This window comes from Saccostrea cucullata, unplaced genomic scaffold, assembly GCF_032062105.1.
Source record: "Saccostrea cucullata isolate Sc308-1 unplaced genomic scaffold, CSIRO_AGI_Scuc_v1 ctg2199, whole genome shotgun sequence".
Lineage (NCBI taxonomy): Eukaryota > Metazoa > Mollusca > Bivalvia > Ostreida > Ostreidae > Saccostrea > Saccostrea cuccullata.
In genome coordinates, this window is record NW_026922838.1 from 128,614 (window position 1) to 146,151 (window position 17,538).

The window sequence follows — 17,538 nt, forward strand, 5'->3', positions numbered from 1 at the left end:
GATACACCAAAATTTAATTCTACATATTAAATATTTCTTTAACATGAAAGTATACTTTATGTAAAATCTACAACTTGAAAAAATCTCATGAAGTTATATGCCTATGAAATATTATACACACACACAAAAGAAGGCAAAAACAGTCATTTTCTCACACTATAACAGTATAAACTCTATTTTTTGATAAGTGGGTTTTTGCTCCATTTTTTCTTTGAAAGTTAATCTTCATAAATATATATTTTTTAATTACCAAATTTGGAGCAGAGACCCATGTACCTTAAACATATACTTTAATCACATAAAATTCTCTTTTCCAGAAATACTTGAAGTCTACTAAAATAAGGGTCATATAACAAACATGATTTAAATACCATTTGAATACTGCTCATTATCTCCATATGTTTTGCTTTAATCATTAGGACTTGTGTAGTCTAGTGGTTATTGTGTTTATCTCAAAAAAAAATGTTACTCAGAATTTTTATTGCTAGGGTTCGAACCCAATGAATACCATTTTTTATTATAAAACAACAATTTTTTATGAGAACATTTTCATCATAGAAGTTTTGTTTATCATAATTTTGGTGATATCAATAATGAGAACTTGAAAATGAATGCTTAATTCACAATTTTAAAATTAATTTCAAATCTGAAGCTATATATGGGCTCTTTACTCTTTCTATGTAGGACTTAAATCCAGGCTGCAATGGCTGCACGTTTCTGGGATGCCGTACTGAAGTTGAAGTTCATGTCTCTGATTGGGATGATCTCATTATCCTCCCTCTCTTTGCTGATGATAAAGTTATGCAAGTACACACAAGACATAACAACACCTGGGATCTCCTGTTCAAGGCTCATGTCTAGGGATTTGAGTCTTCTGAGTTTCCCTTTCAGAAGCGCAAATGATCGTTCGATGATTGATCTGGTGGTGCTGTGTAGGACATTAAACCTTCTTTCTTGGTCACCCAGGTTGCCTGTCTCCTTGAATGGGGTCATCAGAAAGGTAGAAAGGGGGTAAGCTGAGTCACCCAGGATATGGAGATTACCAGGCATCTTCTCCAACTCAGCAGTAATAGGGCTGTTCCTGAGAACTCTAGAATCATGGACTGATCCTGGCCAACCAGCAAAGGCGTCAATGAACTGCATGTTCTCGTTACAAATTCCCTGGAGAACAATGGAACTGTAACCTTTTCTATTGATAAAACTGGAGCGATCCTCGGAGCGTCCTTTGATAGGAATGTGGCATCCGTCGATGCAGTCGATCGCTCCTGGAAAGCCATGCCTTGCCAGAAAAGTGCCAGCTGAGACCTTCATCAGTTGCTCACTTGGCCACTCAACACTATCCAAATGTCTCATGGCTTCACAGACGGAAAGAAAAATGTGGAGCAGGCTTCCTTTTGACAGTCCGAAGCGGTCAGCTACACCACGGAAGGACTCGGCATTGCTGAGGAGCCACACGGTAGAGAGAACTTTTGTTTCCAGTGTGTTGGATCTGCAATCCAAATATGGAGCCACAGCCTCAAGCAAGCTCTGAAAAATTGGATTTTGTGTAGTTATATAACTGTTTCATGACTCGTGATCTGCATGTAAAGTCATTTTAAGCATATATTTTTCAACTATATATGTATTTCTTTTTTGCATATATTCTTTCAAGTTATACACATGTATCTTAATTATAATTTGATGGAGAAATGCATACAGCTGTTCATTTATAGCTGCAGACCATAACGCTACAGATCCCGTAATTCAAAAAAAGGTTAATCAACCACCCTAATTCTAAGCACATTCTTTATAGTCGTCTCTTCAAGTGAAAAACTCGCGTAATTAAATTTTTTTTTGTTAGATTGCTGAAAATTCACTTCAAGTGATTTTTTAGCTCACATGAACCTTCGGCTCAGGTGATCTAAAAACTCACTTGAAGTGAATTTTCAGCATTCTAACAAAAAAAAATTTAATCGTGATCTGATCAAATTTTTTACGCGTCTGTCTGTCTGTCTGTAAACTTTTCACATTTTTGACTTCTTCTCAAGAACCGTTGGGCCAATTACAACCAAACTTGCCACAAAGCATCCTTGGGTGAAGGGGATTAAAGTTTGTTCAAATGAAGGGTCATGCCCTCATTCAAGGGGAGATAATTGGGAATTAATGAAAATTTGGTGGCCTGTTTTAAAAATCTTATTCTCAAGAATAACAAAGTCATAGTTGATCATATTTATACGGAAGCATCAGGTAGTGTAGATTCAAGTTTGTTCAAATCATGACCCCCAGGGGTAGGTCGGGGCCACAATGGCTGATCAAAGTTTTACATAGACATATATAAGAAAATTCTTTAAAAATTATCTCTTCAAGAATTGCAAAGCTATGATTGGTCATGGGACTACTTTTGGATTTAAACTTTTCAATAATAAACCAGTTTCTACTTTTTCCTAGCCACAGTGCTCAGGTAAGTGATGTGGCCCATGGGCATCTTGTTTGTCTGTAGAGAGAACTATAAATGCTTGAGAGGTGGATAATTTATATTAATTGGCTACAAAATGTCACTAGAATTAGGGGGTCTAAATGCGCTGTAAATTGCAACTTTTTTGCATTACTGGATCTTTAGCGTTATGGTCAAAGACAAATATATAAAACCATAACGCTATATATAATATACCGGGGTTAATAAATTAGCTCCTTTGTGAAAGTTTAATTAAACGTGAACAACAATATAAAAAGTCAAGTAAAGTGTATGTGACTACTATATGAGGATCCTTCTATATGGTTATATGAAAAATATTTTTTATAACTCATATAGAAGGATCCTCATATAGTGTATGTTCAAGTGTTTTTTAAGTAATGACCGCCATGGTAGGGAGGAGCCAAAATGTCAATATTCTAATGTGCAAACAAATTGAGTCAGAAATTGTTATGAAAATTTGTGTTCACACATCATTGCAAATATGAGACTTCTTCTTAAAAAAGATATTTCAAAGCATAAATTTTTTGCAATTTTGGTACTGTCCAAATGCCTCGCAATCTGTAAAATAACGATTTGTATATCTGTATTTAAAGACCTCCAATCTTTATCCATATATTAAGAAAAGTTTTCAGAGCACATGGCTGGAAGGCTCAATTTAGATGGTTTTTTTAACCATTTTTTTCTGTTTATCAGAGTATGCATCTACACTGTACTTGTCTTTTTATATTGTTTTTCACACACTTTCTCCTCCAGAACAAAGGAGCTAATTTAAACCAAGATTATTACAAAGTATTGGCTAAAGGGGTTTCAAGCTTTTTTATTCCTTTCAAATTAATGTCCACATCCTCTTCTAAGGGGAAATAATTTAAACAAGTTAGCGAAAAAATAATAGCATTTTTTAAGTCTTCTTTTTAAGAACCCTTAGACAGGGAAAGATAAAACTCGTTTTGAATCATTCTCAGATAGTCATTAGAAGAGTGTAGAATCATTGAAGATTGTTAGATCATACCCTCACCCCTCCTTTTAGGGATATCCCTAACAAAAAAATACTATAGTTAAATATAGTTTACTATAGTTAACTATAGTAAATCAAAGTTTTCGCCAAAGTTTTTCAAAGTGTCAAAGTTTTCATCAAAGTTTTTCAAAGTGTCAAAGTTTTCGCCAAAGTTTTTCAAAGTGTCAAAGTTTTCGTCAAAGTTTTTCAAAGTGTCAAAGTTTTCGCCAAAGTTTTTCAAAGTGTCAAAGTTTTCGCCAAAGTTTTTCAAAGTGTCAAAGTTTTCGCCAAAGTTTATCAAAGTGTAAAAGTTTTCGCCAAAGTTTTTTCAAAGTGTCAAAGTTTTCGCCAAAGTTTTTCAAAGTGTCAAAGTTTTCGCCAAAGTTTTTCAAAGTATCAAAGTTTTCGCCAAAGTTTTTCAAAGTGTCAAAGTTTTTCAAAGTGTCAAAGTTTTTGTCAAAGTTTTTCAAAGTGTCAAAGTTTTTGTCAAAGTTTTTCAAAGTGTCAAAGTTATCACTATAGTAAATCAGTTTTCAAAGTCTCAAAATTATCACTATAGTTAAGTATAGTAAACTATAGTTAACTATAGTTAACTATAGTATTTTTTTGTTAGGGATAGGCAGGAACACTTAAGCTCTTAATACTGAACTGATTTTTGCTTTTTTTCCTCAGCTACAGCACTGTCATATAACATTTTTCAATTTTGCTTTATGGAACAAAATTATCTAATATTTCTTCAACATGGTCATAAAATGTCACCATATATATAGTTGAACATATAATTTATAGATTAAGTAAACACACATGTTATACAGTTCTCAAAGCTTTTAATAATAAATACATAATATTATTGTCAATGACATAGTTCTAATTTACATAACATCTCAATGAGATTGACATGAAAAGTATTTTGGGAGTATTGTAGTCTGTCTCTTTTCCAGCGACCATCATTTTCATTGATTCTTAGACACCGTTTAGCGATAACTAAAGGCAGTTCAGACCATGTCGATGGCAGGTGGATGGATGTTGAGTCCTGCAATACTAAAAATAATTAATGTACATTGCAATGATTAAGATACACACCTGAAATGTGCTTCTGACCATTCGAAAATGGGCTTTGAATGTTAAGTCATTATACAGAGGCACATCATGCTCTACAAAACCCATCAATCGGTGATTGAACAATTCTAATGCAGGCTGGTGTAAAGAAGCAGCTAAAACCACATCTCCAGACGCTCCACTGACATGACTGTCGGAGCCTAACAAATGTAATAATTCAGGGGGGTCGTCTAAGGCTTCAAATAAGCATGGTATGAGTGCCAGCATCTTAGCAGATTGTTCATTTGCCATGATCAGTGTGTAACGTATAATTATTACCTTGCAGACTATACAACTCTTTCCGTTTGTAGAAAATTAAGAAAAGTGGAAATTATCATATCTGAAAGCACTTAAGATGTTAGTGTATATAACAGAAATGCATATCAGATACATAAAATCTCACTCTTAGTCAATGTTATCGGTGGATTTTTCCGTAACGCAGGAATCTCTATCGTCTGAGTATAACCGGATATTATCCTAGTCTGAAAAATTCAGAACTGAAATTCAGAAATTTCCGGATTCATAATGCACATTAAAATCCATTTCCCATAAATAAATTAAACGTAAAAGACAACCATACGCATTTTGTCGGCCATGTTTGTTTAGCTCTAAATTTAGCTATCCGTTCAATAGAGGTAGATATCTAGAACCTAGCTGCTAGGTTAGTAGCTACGCTGTTGAACGCACCCCTGATTTTGGTGAGTCTATCTTGATAGGCTAAAATCCAAGTTGGCTTTGGTTCCGTTTTATTTATTTATAGACGAAAATATGACTTTTCAAATTCTAAGAAGATGCCAGATAATTTTTACACTTTGCATTTATTACATCTGACTGCATCATTGTCCGGGGTATTGGCGTAAAATGGAGACCCGTATTTGTGCGGATTATATTGTATTGCCTTTGTTAATATATATGGGAGAGTATACTTTAATCGGTTTGTCCGTCCGTCAATCTTCGAATCATTGGCTTTTGTTTAATTTAGCGTGTTTGTATTTTGATCGAAACAATTTCTGCACTCTTTTTCTTAGCGTAGATTCAATTCGTGTGTTCTCCCTATGGCTTCCGTTTTGAGGCCTCAACTGAAAGTAAACTAATTGACGAGGTCATGTGACCCAGTCTAAAAATTCAACGTTGAAACTCTATATCATTTCTTATATAGCAGTTATTCAATTAGTTCGCGAACTTTAATTTTTGATCATCCTTCGTAAGTGTTTCTTCAAAATTCTGGAGTATAAATATTGCCGTAGAACTAAATACATGTCTTCTTTCTAAAAATGTAAAATTAGCATTTAACGTTTAGAGAGCATTTGCTCTTTGCTTTCAAATGTATTACTGATATTGTATTGCTAGGGTAGAAGGAACAGATTAATGTTCCCACTTGTAAAAGCAGTGTTTCTTGTATTGTGGTGTTTATGCATGGACTTATGGACAGATTTTTTTCCTTTGGAGAACTACTTTATTTTACTATTCACAAAATGACATATGCATGGGAGCAATCAATAACTAGATATTAGAATGTTCTAACTCACTAATTGTATTTAAAAAATGGTACAAAAATGAAATACTGGGCCTTTAGAGGATTATGTATTGTCAAATTATTTAACGTGTCCTGGTATGATTTTAAATTTTGTAAGCAAACGCATGTACGAAAACGCATGAACAGTGACTTAATTTACAATGTCTTATGAGTAATAATATTTGGCCGAGATCCATTGATTTTACCTCTTAAATTTAAGATTTCATTTTGAATTCGATTTTATGTTTAAAAAATCAGTAACATACAAAAATAATAGGAATACTTAGAATACTTTTTATTTCTTTTTCATTAACTACAAAAACTAAAATCCACTTACGTTTGCAGTGATTTTCCTTTTCTTGATAGTTTGTGCAACATCTCATATTTCCACTTCAGATGAATATAAAATGAAACAAGTAACTACGTTCATTTAATATTATTCACTTCTGTCATTTTGGAACACCGATGTATGTATAACACAATTACCTGAAATCCTTGCAAACTCCTTGTCCATCATAGAGTCCAGTTTCCCCTGCAAAACAAACTGAATTGCAAATACACACACATGAATCATATTCATTGTGGTAAAATCAAGCTTTCCAGACAATATCTTTTCGAACCCAATGTGTCCATTTAAAAATGTTCTACGAAAATTGAACCACCTTTGTTTTTGGTCCGTGTAATACTTAACAATTCAAATTTTTATTCAATTTACTGAAATAAAGAGAGAACATGCATGTACTAATAATGGATTATAACTTCATATATTTACCAACCATGTGCAAACAAAACAACCTTTTAGCAACTGCTAGTGAAACCTTTTTAAAGAAATAAGCAGATGAAGACCCCTCCCCCCCCAAAAAAAATTAAATGCAAAACTCTTCTTTCCGTGAATTATGGATCATATACATGTATCAGGATAGTCAAGACATTTTAATGAAAGTCGTGTGAATTAAAATAAACAGGAAAATATAATTATTCAATCCATTTGTATGGCCTTTATTTTCATAGTAAGTTTCCGTTTAAAGCATGTGATTCGATATTATAATAAAATATTTCGATTTCTGCTGGCACCATAACTATATGATATTGTATAAGGGTGTACATAACCAGATTATGGATCAAATACATGCATGCTCATATTAGTAAGTGTGTGTTTGAGTCAATCGGTCTAGGAAGTTTTGTTTGAAGTCTTATTTTATGCAACAAAAACTTCGTACGATTCTCAGTTAACGTTGTACTTTCAGTGGGGCGTGACTTTCTTGACACTACGTAATTAACATCTCTCAAATGGCGAATAGATTCTCATTGGTTAATAAATTAATAACATCAGTAACTTTAAATTGTTGTTCACAACGATGAGTCGACTTAAACACCACCTCTCTGCTGAACGAACGCAATCACTGGATCATTGATACGCCCTTAAATTAAAATTATGTTAATCATGTTACTTGGAAGATTATTTTTTATGTGTGAGGGTATTGACGGATGTCAGCATATACTTGCTCGTTCGTATTATATTCAGCATTCCTAATAAAACTCAAATTAAAATTCTGATAACATTTATTAAAATTCAGAGGTACATGTATGTAGACGAAAATGGGATTGTATTTATTTCGGTATTTATTCATTCCGAAAACATTATCCAATTTTATGGCATTAACCCACATAGCGTAGTGGCAAAAGCAGTTGCTCCAGAGTCGAAAGGGAAGGACAGCATCTGAGACTATATAAACCGAGAACTTGTGTTGCAATTGTTGCTGGCTCCAAAAGAAATCTCTCACTGCTAAAGAGCCGTAAAAGCCGAGTGCGGGTTAAAACTTTGCAACCCTCCATCGAAAAGTGTTGGCGCCGAGATATGAGTAAACACTTCTGGAAGGGACGTTAAACAAACAAGCAAAGTTATAGTCAAATCTTGCCTACCTTTCTTAAATTATGTCTATACTATAATGGAAATAATTCACATGAATATAATATTTATATTTCTTGTATTTTAAAAAGAAAATTCAACTTACTCTCACAAGAGCCATCCACTTCTTTATAATTTTTGCAACATCCTCGTGTTTTCCTGCAGTTGAACATCAAATATGCAATAGACTGTTACAGTTAATATACTAAATAAATTCACTTGATATATCTACTTACGCGTTGTACAAGCAAATCCCAAGTCCATTAATTAACCCAGTTGTCAATGAAAAGCTAACTTGCAAGGTCAATACAAAGAAAAAAGAAATAAGCTCCATATCGTTTCATTAACATATGAATTGTAGGTTTCTAACTAAATCAACCATATGTATGTGAATTATAATACTAAAGAGCCTTTTCCTTCCTGTCTATTTCATAACCCGGTAATAGAGTTATTGATGCCATTATGAATTTGTTATTTGTTAGAGAATTCTCAAAATATTCAAAATGTTTTCTGGGAGAAGAGAAAAAGGCGAAAAGGGTTCTGCTTCAAAAATGTCGAAAAGTTTAAACAAAGAATAATTACTAATCCATAGAAAAAGATAGAAGATGGAAGACTAAAATTTATCCCTTATAGGGAAAAGAAACATCATGCATATTGAACAGAAAGAATTACAGCACTGTACATTTACGTGTAAAGATAATTAGACGTACACGTACATGTTTTTGCTATTTATCTGTTGATATTTAAGGTTCATCGATCGATACTCTGATAAGAGAGATAACTCTTAATGACGTAAATGTCTATTATTCCTTTCAAGATTTGCCAGGTTGAAATGTCATTTTTGTCCATGCAGTTATGAATCTTAAGAGCCATTCTCTGTAATGACTTGAACTTTTGTAAAAGAGCTCTGCCAGAACTTCTCCAAACCCTCCAAACTCTTTATGGTGAATGTCTTTGATACATTTAACTAAAATCGGATAAAAATTTGTGCTATGTATTAGGGTTACCATGGCAACATGCCTAAAATTTAGAAGAATGCACTTTTTCTTTAAAGTTTTCACGTTTAGAGCCCAATAGTTTACAATTGCAACGAAGCAAACAATTGGTAATGATTGTTTTCTAACGTTGAAGGCCTGGTGTCTTGAATTATTGATAAACATGTGTGATAAATCAATATAATTATACATGTTACTACGGTAAGAAATATTCAAAAGTAAAAAAAAAAAATATATTCATTGAATTTTACGAAGTCATACACGTAGAACAAGATGTGTTTATGAAAAACTGATGCCCCCGTATGGCAAGTAGCAAAGATTAAACTTTTCTTACATGCAATTTAATATATCGGTTCCAAAAGTAGGATATTCTCACCGGAAATACGATTATAAAATATGAAAGTAGGCCAATGTAGTTTTTTCATAGGAACGGAAATCTTCAAGGTAAAAGTCATTAGTATCCAAGAAAAGGCCTAACCACAAAAAATACATATGTAAAGTATGGAAGCCTTAGCCTTACTGTTCTGAGTTATGGCCAAGGTTCAAAATTTTAAAATGTAGGTCAAACTTCAAAGTCAAGGTTAAAGGTCTTGCTATCAAATGAAAGACTTTATCACAAGGATTAAATAAAGTATGAAAGCACTAGCCCTAACCCTTAAAAAGTTATGGTCAAGGTTTGCTTCTTAAAAGTAGGCCAAATACATGGTCATTGTCAAAGAGTCAAAGTGCCTGGTATGCAATGAAGCATCTTCTTACAAGGATGCCATATTTGAAGTATGAAAGCCCTATCTACTGTTCAAAAGATATGGCCAAAGTAAAACTTTGGAATTTTTGTGTAAAAGTGGGTCACGAATACTCCAAGGTAATGACAGGTATATGTGCTTTGGAAATTGCTTGCTGAATGTGATTGATTGATTGTATATTGTGTATCGTCCCTCTCTAGAAGTTTTTACTTATATGAAGACGCCACCACTTGCCGGTTGAGAGCTGCTAATTTTGTCCTAGTATACTTGGCACTCAGGCCCATTGAGCAGGGAGGGATGTTTTTCGTGCCAGCACCTACTGCGACATGGGACCGGTGTCCACGTCCCACAGTGGGATTCGAACCCGCGACATAAGGATTGACTCCTTACTTCGCCACTCTAGAGCAGACGCTTTAACCACTGCGCCACGCGGGCGACACTTGCTGAATGAAAATGACGATTTGTTGCTTATGCCTACAGTTAAAAAGGACAATGTAAAAAGTCAAGAACTTAGATTTTTCCTATAAAAAGCAAGAGCCACTTGGGTTTTTTGGCCCTTAGAATATCTGATAGCTTAAGACTGCTTAGTTTAGGCTGAAAATGCAGTATTTTTCACTTGGACTCTTGGTGACCATGTATCTATTGAACATGATGTAATTTCCCCTTTAGGCAATGCATTATGACGTCGTAAAATGCGTAATTTCCCCCATAATCTGTAAACTCCTTCGAAAATGGCATAAAATTGAAGATTTTTTTTTCAATATTTCAATATAGAGCACAACCTCTGATCCAAAATATGCAAATTCAATGAAGCGTATTGAAGTGGTAAAATTTTTCGTTCGAATAGAACGTTTTGAGCAATCTTTAGAACGTTTATTGTCATCTTATGACACACTTATTTCTTTGGAAATTGATAAATGAAATTGACGGTCTAAATAAACACCGAGTAAACACGTGTTCGACCGAAACGTGTGTTGTATGGAAAGCAGGGGACCCCCATGTCATGTTCTATATATTTCATTGAAAAACGATCTTGACCTGGTCATGTTATCAATCCTGACCATGTCAAGATTTAAACATGACCAGGTCAGGATTTTTACCATCTTGACCAGGTCAGGATTGATAACATGACCAGGTCAAGATTGATAACATGACCATCCTATCCTGACCAAGTCATGTTTCAATCTTGACCAAGTCAAGATCCTGACCAAGTCAGGATTGACAACATGGCCATCCTATCTTGGCAAGGTCATGATTCAATCTTGACCAAGTCAGGATTGATAACATGGCGTAGTCAGGATTAATAACATGGCCAAGTCAAGATTGACAACATGGCCATGCTATCTTGGCCAGGTCAGGATTGATAACATGGCGCAGTCAAGATTGATAACATGGCTCAGTCAAGATTGATAACATGGCCAAGTCAAGATTGATAACATGGCTCAGTCAAGATTGAACATGGCCAAGTCAAGATTGATAACATGACCATCCAATCTTGGCCGGGTCATGATTCAATGTTGACCGAGTCAGGATTGACAACATGACCATCTATCTTGGTCGGTCATGATTGCATTGCGCCAGGATATATTACTTCCAAACGCAGTCAAGATTTCTTCAAGCGTCAATCCTGGCCAAGTCAGGCAATCTCCTATGCAGAGTTGTCGTTCGTTCCTCTCTCAGACACCTCTGCAATGGGCTCACGTCAAGATTTTTGACATAACGTATAAAAAGTAATAGTTGGAGGATTGTTTCAATTTAAATTAATTGTTTTGGATAAATTTAGTAAATATCTATCTGAAAAGTCAGACATAAACAAATAAACTGCTGAACTAGGACCTTAGGTCCCCCGCGCAGTTCACGTCTCTCGGGTCTGTTTACTCCGCTACAAAATGTAGTGCGTTGCAAACGTAAAGTGAAAATAGAATAAATCGTAATACTGTGAAGCCTTTTCAGTGTAAAAAAAACAGAAAATTTATTTTTGTCACGGGAATAACCATCTGTGATGGGTATTAGAAAACAAAGAGGGGGAGGGGGGTTGCTGAGCAACATTAACTTCAATATTATAAGATGTATGATATATTAGAGTTTAACATTTATGGATTATGTTGGGTGACCTGTGGTCTCCCCTATGGTTTTATTATTCCATGTAAGGTTATAGTATCTATATAACACAGTGCCTAACCTCTGATCTCCTTACTAATAGTGAGCGACTCAGAGTAAACGACGTACATCCAGTCTCTGCATTCGCAGATCTCTAACAAGCGAAGGGGGGGGTGAAGATTTTGCCCCCTACCACCCCCTTTTCATTTCGCTCGGACTTTTCACCAATCCTTTAACATAATGGAATAATTATTTGTTAATAAATTATTTAATGTCTCTTTTGTCTTCCTTATGAGGTCATGCTTAAATAGGCGACATCATCACTTTAACACTCTTTGCCGGAAATCCCTGATTTTTATTTATCTTACAAAGAAGATGTACACCCTGTATTACAAAGTTTGGGGCTGTGTGGAGTTCTCCTCCCCTTTCCCTGGAATTAACACATCAAATTCACAAACCCGTCAAAACTACATTAAAAAAAGGAAATAAAATTTAAAAAATGCACCAATTGTTATTGGACTTTGGGATACATATACTGTATTTGAAGACAAGCAAGTTGACTAATCCTCCAAATTCCAATTACATACATGTACATTTAGAGAATTCGGAGAAATTGTGCACTTTTTCCTCGGTCAAAAAATTAGGGTCGCAATTCTTTTTTTGAGAGGATTTGAAAAATAATTCTACACATACCATGATTTTAAATTATTGCCTACTTACAACTTTCAATAACATCGTAATAATGTACAACATAAGATTACCTTTGTCTCATTCATATACTACAATTTGTGAAGTATGAAATCCTTATTGATGGACAATATAAGACTTCCGCTTGTTTCCATAATCTTTATGCGAATACCACAGGTAATAAAAAGTTAATGAGACCAGAAGTCACTTTATATCGCACATCTTTAGGGCGACCATAGGTCACCTTATATTGTACATCAAAAGGGAGACCAGATGTCATCTTCCGTTCTACATCATATGGGGGACCAGAGGCCACCTTATTTTGTACATCAGTAGGGGGACCAGAGGTAACCTTATATTGTATATCAGTAGGGGGACCATAGGATACCTTATATTGTACATCAGTAGGGGGACCAGGGATCACCTTATATTGTACATAAGTAGGGGGACCAGAGGTCACCTTAAATTGAATAACAGTAGGGGGACCAGAGGAAACCTTATAATGCACTTTATATAAGAAGGGGGAACAAAAGTTATCTTATACTCTAAATCAGTAGGGAGACCAGTAATCATCTTATTTGTACATCAGTAGGGGGCCCAGAGGACACCTTATATTGTACATCAGTAGGGGGACCAGAGGTCACCTTATATTGTACATCAGTAGGGGGACCTGTGGTCATCTTATATTGAACATCAGTGGGGGACCGGAGGACACCTAATATTATACTTTAGATCAATAGGGGGACCAGAGGGCACCTTAATTTGTACATCAGGAGGGGACATCAGTAGGAGACCCAGAAGACACCTTATATTTAAAATCAGTAGGAGACATCAGTAGGGGGACCAGAGGTCACCTTATATTGTTCATCAGTAGGGGACCTGTGGTCACCTTATATTGAACATCAGTAGGGGACCAGAGGACACTTAATATTACACTTTACATCAATAGGGGGACCAGAGGTAACCCTGTATTGTACATCAGTAGGGGGACCAGAGGTCACCTTATATTGTACATCAGTAGGGGGACCAGAGGACACCTAATATTACACTTTAGATCAATAGGGGGACCAGAGGGCACCTTATATTGTACATCAGTAGGAGACATCAGTAGGGGGACTAGAGGTCACCTTATATTGTATATCAATAGGGGGACCAGAGGTAACCTTATATTTAACATCAGAAGGATGACCAGAGGTCACCTTATATTGTACATCTAATATTGTACTGTACATCTGTAGGGGACCAGAGGACACCTTATATAACACGAGAAAGGGGACTAGATCACCTTATATTGTACATCAGTAGGGGACTAGAGGTCACCTTATATTGATACATCAGTTGTACCAGGGGGTACATCAGTAGGGGGACCAGAGGACACCTTATATTGTACATCAGTAGGGGACTTCAGTAGGGGGACCAGAGGTCACCTTTTTTGTACATCAGTAGGGGACTTGTGGTCACCTTATATTGAACATCAGTAGGGGACCAGAGGACACCTTATATTGTACATCTTAGGACCAGAGGACACCTTATACATCAATAGAGGTCACCTTATATTGTACATCAGTAGGGGGACCAGAGGTCACCTTATATTGTACATCAGTAGGGGGACCAGAGGACACCTTATATTGTACATCAGTAGGGGGACCAGAGGACACCTTATATTGTACATCAGTAGGGGGACCAGAGGACACCTTATATTGTACATCAGTAGGGGGACCAGAAGGCACCTTATATTGTACATCAGTAGGGGACATCAGTAGGGGGACTAGAGGTCACCTTATATTGTATATCAATAGAGAGGACCAGAGGTAACCTTATATTGTACATCAGTAGGGGGACCAGAGGACACCATATATCGTACATTGGTAGGGGGACTAGGGGTCACCTTATATTGTACATCAGTAGGGGGACATCAGTAGGGGACCCAGAGGACACCTTATATTTAACATCAGTAGGGGACTTCAGTAGGGGGACCAGAGGTCACCTTTTATTGTACATCAGTAGGGGACCTGTGGTCACCTTATATTGAACATCAGTAGGGGACCTGAGGACACTTAATATTACACTTTACATCAATAGGGGTACCAGAGGTAACCCTGTATTGCAAATCTGTAGGGAGACCAGAGGTCACCTTATATTGTACATCAGTAGGGGGACTAGAGGACACCTTATATTGTACATCAGTAGGGGAACCAGAGGGCACCTTACATTGTACATCAGTAGGGGGTCCAGAGGACACCTAATACTACACTTTAGATCAATAGGGGGACCAGAAGGCATCTTATATTGTACATCAGTAGGGGACATCAGGGGGACTAGGGTCACCTTATATTGTACATCAATAGGGGGACCAGAGGTCACCTTATATTGTACATCAGTAGGGGGGGACATATATACATATGTACAGTAGGGGGACCAGGGGTCACCTTATATTGTACATCAGTAGTAGGGGTACATCAGTAGGGGGACCAGAGGTCACCTTATATTGTACATCAGTAGGGGGACCAAGGGACACCTTATATTGTACATCAGTAGGGGGACCAGGGGACACCTTACACTTTACATCAATAGGGGGACCAGAGGTTACCCTGTCTTGTACATAAGTAGGGGACCAGAGGTCACCTTATATTGTACATCAGTAGGGGGACCAGAGGACACCTTATATTGTACATCAGAAGGGGGACCAGAGGTCACCTTATATTGTACATTAGTAGGGGGACCAGAGGACACCTTATATTGTGCATCAATAGCGGGACCAGAGGACACCTTATATTGTACATCAGTAGGGGGACCAGGGGTCACCTTATATTGTACATCAGTAGGGGGACCAGAGGTCACCTTATATTGTACATCAGTAGGGGGACCAGAGGTCACCTTATATTGTACATCAGTAGGGGGACCAGAGGACACCTTATATTGTACATCAGTAGGGGGACCAGAGGACACCTTATATTGTACATCAGTAGGGGGACCAGAGGACACTTATATTGTACATAAGTAGGGGACATCAGTAGGGGGACCGACCAGGGGTCACCTTATATTATACATCAATAGGGGGACCAGAGGACACCTTATATTGTACATCAGTAGGGGGCCAGAGGTCACTTATATTGTACATCAGTAGGGGGACCAGAGGTCACCTTATATTGCACATCAGTAGGGGGACTAGAGGACACCTTATATTGTACATCAGTAGGGGACATGCTGTGGGGGACCAGAGGTCAGGTTATATTGTACATCAGTAGGGGGACCAGGGGTCACCGTATATTGTACATCAGTAGGGAGACCAGAGGTCACCTTATATTATACATCAGCAGGGGGACCAGGGGTCATCTTATATTGTACATCAGTAGGGAGACCAAAGGACACATTTATATTGTACATCAGTAGGGGGACCAAAGGACACATTTATATTGTACATCATAGGGGGACCAGAGGTCACCTTATATTGTACATCAGTAGGGGGACCAGAGGTTATGTTATATTGTACATCAGTAGGGGGACCAGAGGTCACCGTATATTGTACATCATATAGGGGACCAGAGGTCACCTTATATTGTACATTTAGGGGGAAAGGACACCTTATTTTGTACATCAGTAAAAAGATTCACCTTATATTGTACATGCAGAGGAGATAGTAGGGGGACCAGAGGTCACCTTATATTTTACATCAGTAGGGGGACCAGAGGACACCTTAATAGTTACAATATAGGGGGACCAGGGGTAACCTTATTGTACATCATTAGGGTGGACCAGAAGGTCACCTTATATTGTACATCATGCAGGAGATACTTACAGTAGGGGGACCAGAGGTCACCTTATAGTACATCACCTTTATATTTACATCATCAGTATTTTATTGGGACCTGTGGTCACCTTATATTGTACATCAGTTGGGGATGTTCTATATTCATAGGGGGACCAGAGGTCACCTTATATTGTAGATCATTGACCAACCTCACCTTATATACATCAAAGGGGGACCAGAGGTCACCCATATTGACGTCATAATTTTATTGTACATCAGTAAGGGGGACCAGGATGTACTAAGGGGACCTGGGGTTTCTTATATTTGTACAGTATGGTGACCAGAGGTCACCTTATATTCATAATATTACATCACACAGTGGGACCATAGGTCATTTTTATGTACATCAGTAGGGGGAACAGTTTCCCCATAACACATGTACATTTGGGACCAGGGGTCACCTTATATTTTACAGATATTAAGACCAGGGGTCTTATATGTACAAAAGTAGGGGGCCAGGGGTCAATTTTACAACATTAGGAGGACCAAATAACCTTATATTGTACAATTAGAGATAACAACTTGCGGACCAAGGGGAGTAAAGTAGGGGGACAGAGCCTTGTTCATTAACGAGATGGCTAGAGGTAAACTAATAAGAACACGACAAGAGGCCTATGGATCTTATAGACTTTTGGTCATCTTTATTTTGTAAAACTTTAAAATTTAACGTCAGATTATATTAGTACATCATAAGATCAAGAAACGGAGGTCAATTATACATAATTAGTCAGAGGTCAATTTATGTTGTAGATCAAAAGGTAACTCTAATTTTTAATAATTAGGTCATCATTTCACAATTTTCAAAAAAAGGACCATTGTCACATTTTGAAAAAAAAATTGGTTTATACCAAAGAACAAATTTCAAAGCATTAATTCAATTACAGTATTGTCTACAAATAACATGGTACTCATGAGCCAGGGGCCTTGAAATTTATAATTCTGGAAGACACTCCCTTGCTTATCATAACTATATGTAGTTAGTTTAATTAATATCCAGGAGCAGAGAGGAAGATTTTTTTTAAAGAATTAAGGAGGCTGGGGGACAACAAATTAACCACAAATTAACCATCAGTTTTAACTTATTTTTTTAGATACGGTATCATAAGCTGTCAACTATCATTTGGCAAAGAAAAAATTCATACATTTTAGTTTTAAAATTTGATCATTTTTGTATATCTTTATATGGAGCTCTTCTTTTAAAGGAGATCAAAATAGTCTGAAAATGGCTGC

The 17,538-nt window shown here is 36.7% G+C and overlaps 2 protein-coding genes across 2 annotated transcripts; both read right to left on the minus strand.

Moving 5' to 3' along the window:
* Window positions 1–687: 687 nt before the first annotated feature.
* LOC134262570 (putative nuclease HARBI1) lies at window positions 688–4,799 on the minus strand. The gene is made up of 2 exons (XM_062744961.1): window positions 4,533–4,799; window positions 688–1,527 (listed from the first exon to the last, which is right to left on the minus strand). Exons 1-2 carry the CDS (start codon window positions 4,797–4,799, stop codon window positions 688–690), a joined length of 1,107 nt encoding a protein of 368 aa, XP_062600945.1.
* Window positions 4,800–6,174: 1,375 nt separating this feature from the next.
* On the minus strand, window positions 6,175–8,365 carry LOC134262566 (uncharacterized). The gene is made up of 4 exons (XM_062744958.1): window positions 8,209–8,365; window positions 8,079–8,131; window positions 6,550–6,595; window positions 6,175–6,453 (listed from the first exon to the last, which is right to left on the minus strand). The coding sequence occupies exons 1-4, from the start codon at window positions 8,304–8,306 to the stop codon at window positions 6,318–6,320; spliced, it is 333 nt and encodes a 110-aa protein (XP_062600942.1). The 5' UTR covers window positions 8,307–8,365; the 3' UTR covers window positions 6,175–6,317.
* Between the last annotated feature and the right edge of the window lie 9,173 nt (window positions 8,366–17,538).

What these genes read in the sequence shown, in the direction of transcription:
- LOC134262566 (XM_062744958.1), bottom strand. Translation starts at nt 8,306, where the DNA reads ATGGAGCTTATTTCTTTTTTCTTTGTATTGACCTTGCAAGTTAGCTTT. An exon ending in GGGATTTGCTTGTACAACGC is followed by an intron (nt 8,132 to 8,208) that starts GTAAGTAGATAT and finishes GTTCAACTGCAG; the next exon opens with GAAAACACGAGGATGTTGCA. An exon ending in AGTGGATGGCTCTTGTGAGA is followed by an intron (nt 6,596 to 8,078) that starts GTAAGTTGAATT and finishes TTTGTTTTGCAG; the next exon opens with GGGAAACTGGACTCTATGAT.
- LOC134262570 (XM_062744961.1), bottom strand. Translation starts at nt 4,799, where the DNA reads ATGGCAAATGAACAATCTGCTAAGATGCTGGCACTCATACCATGCTTA. An exon ending in TGGTCAGAAGCACATTTCAG is followed by an intron (nt 1,528 to 4,532) that starts GTGTGTATCTTA and finishes CCAATTTTTCAG; the next exon opens with AGCTTGCTTGAGGCTGTGGC.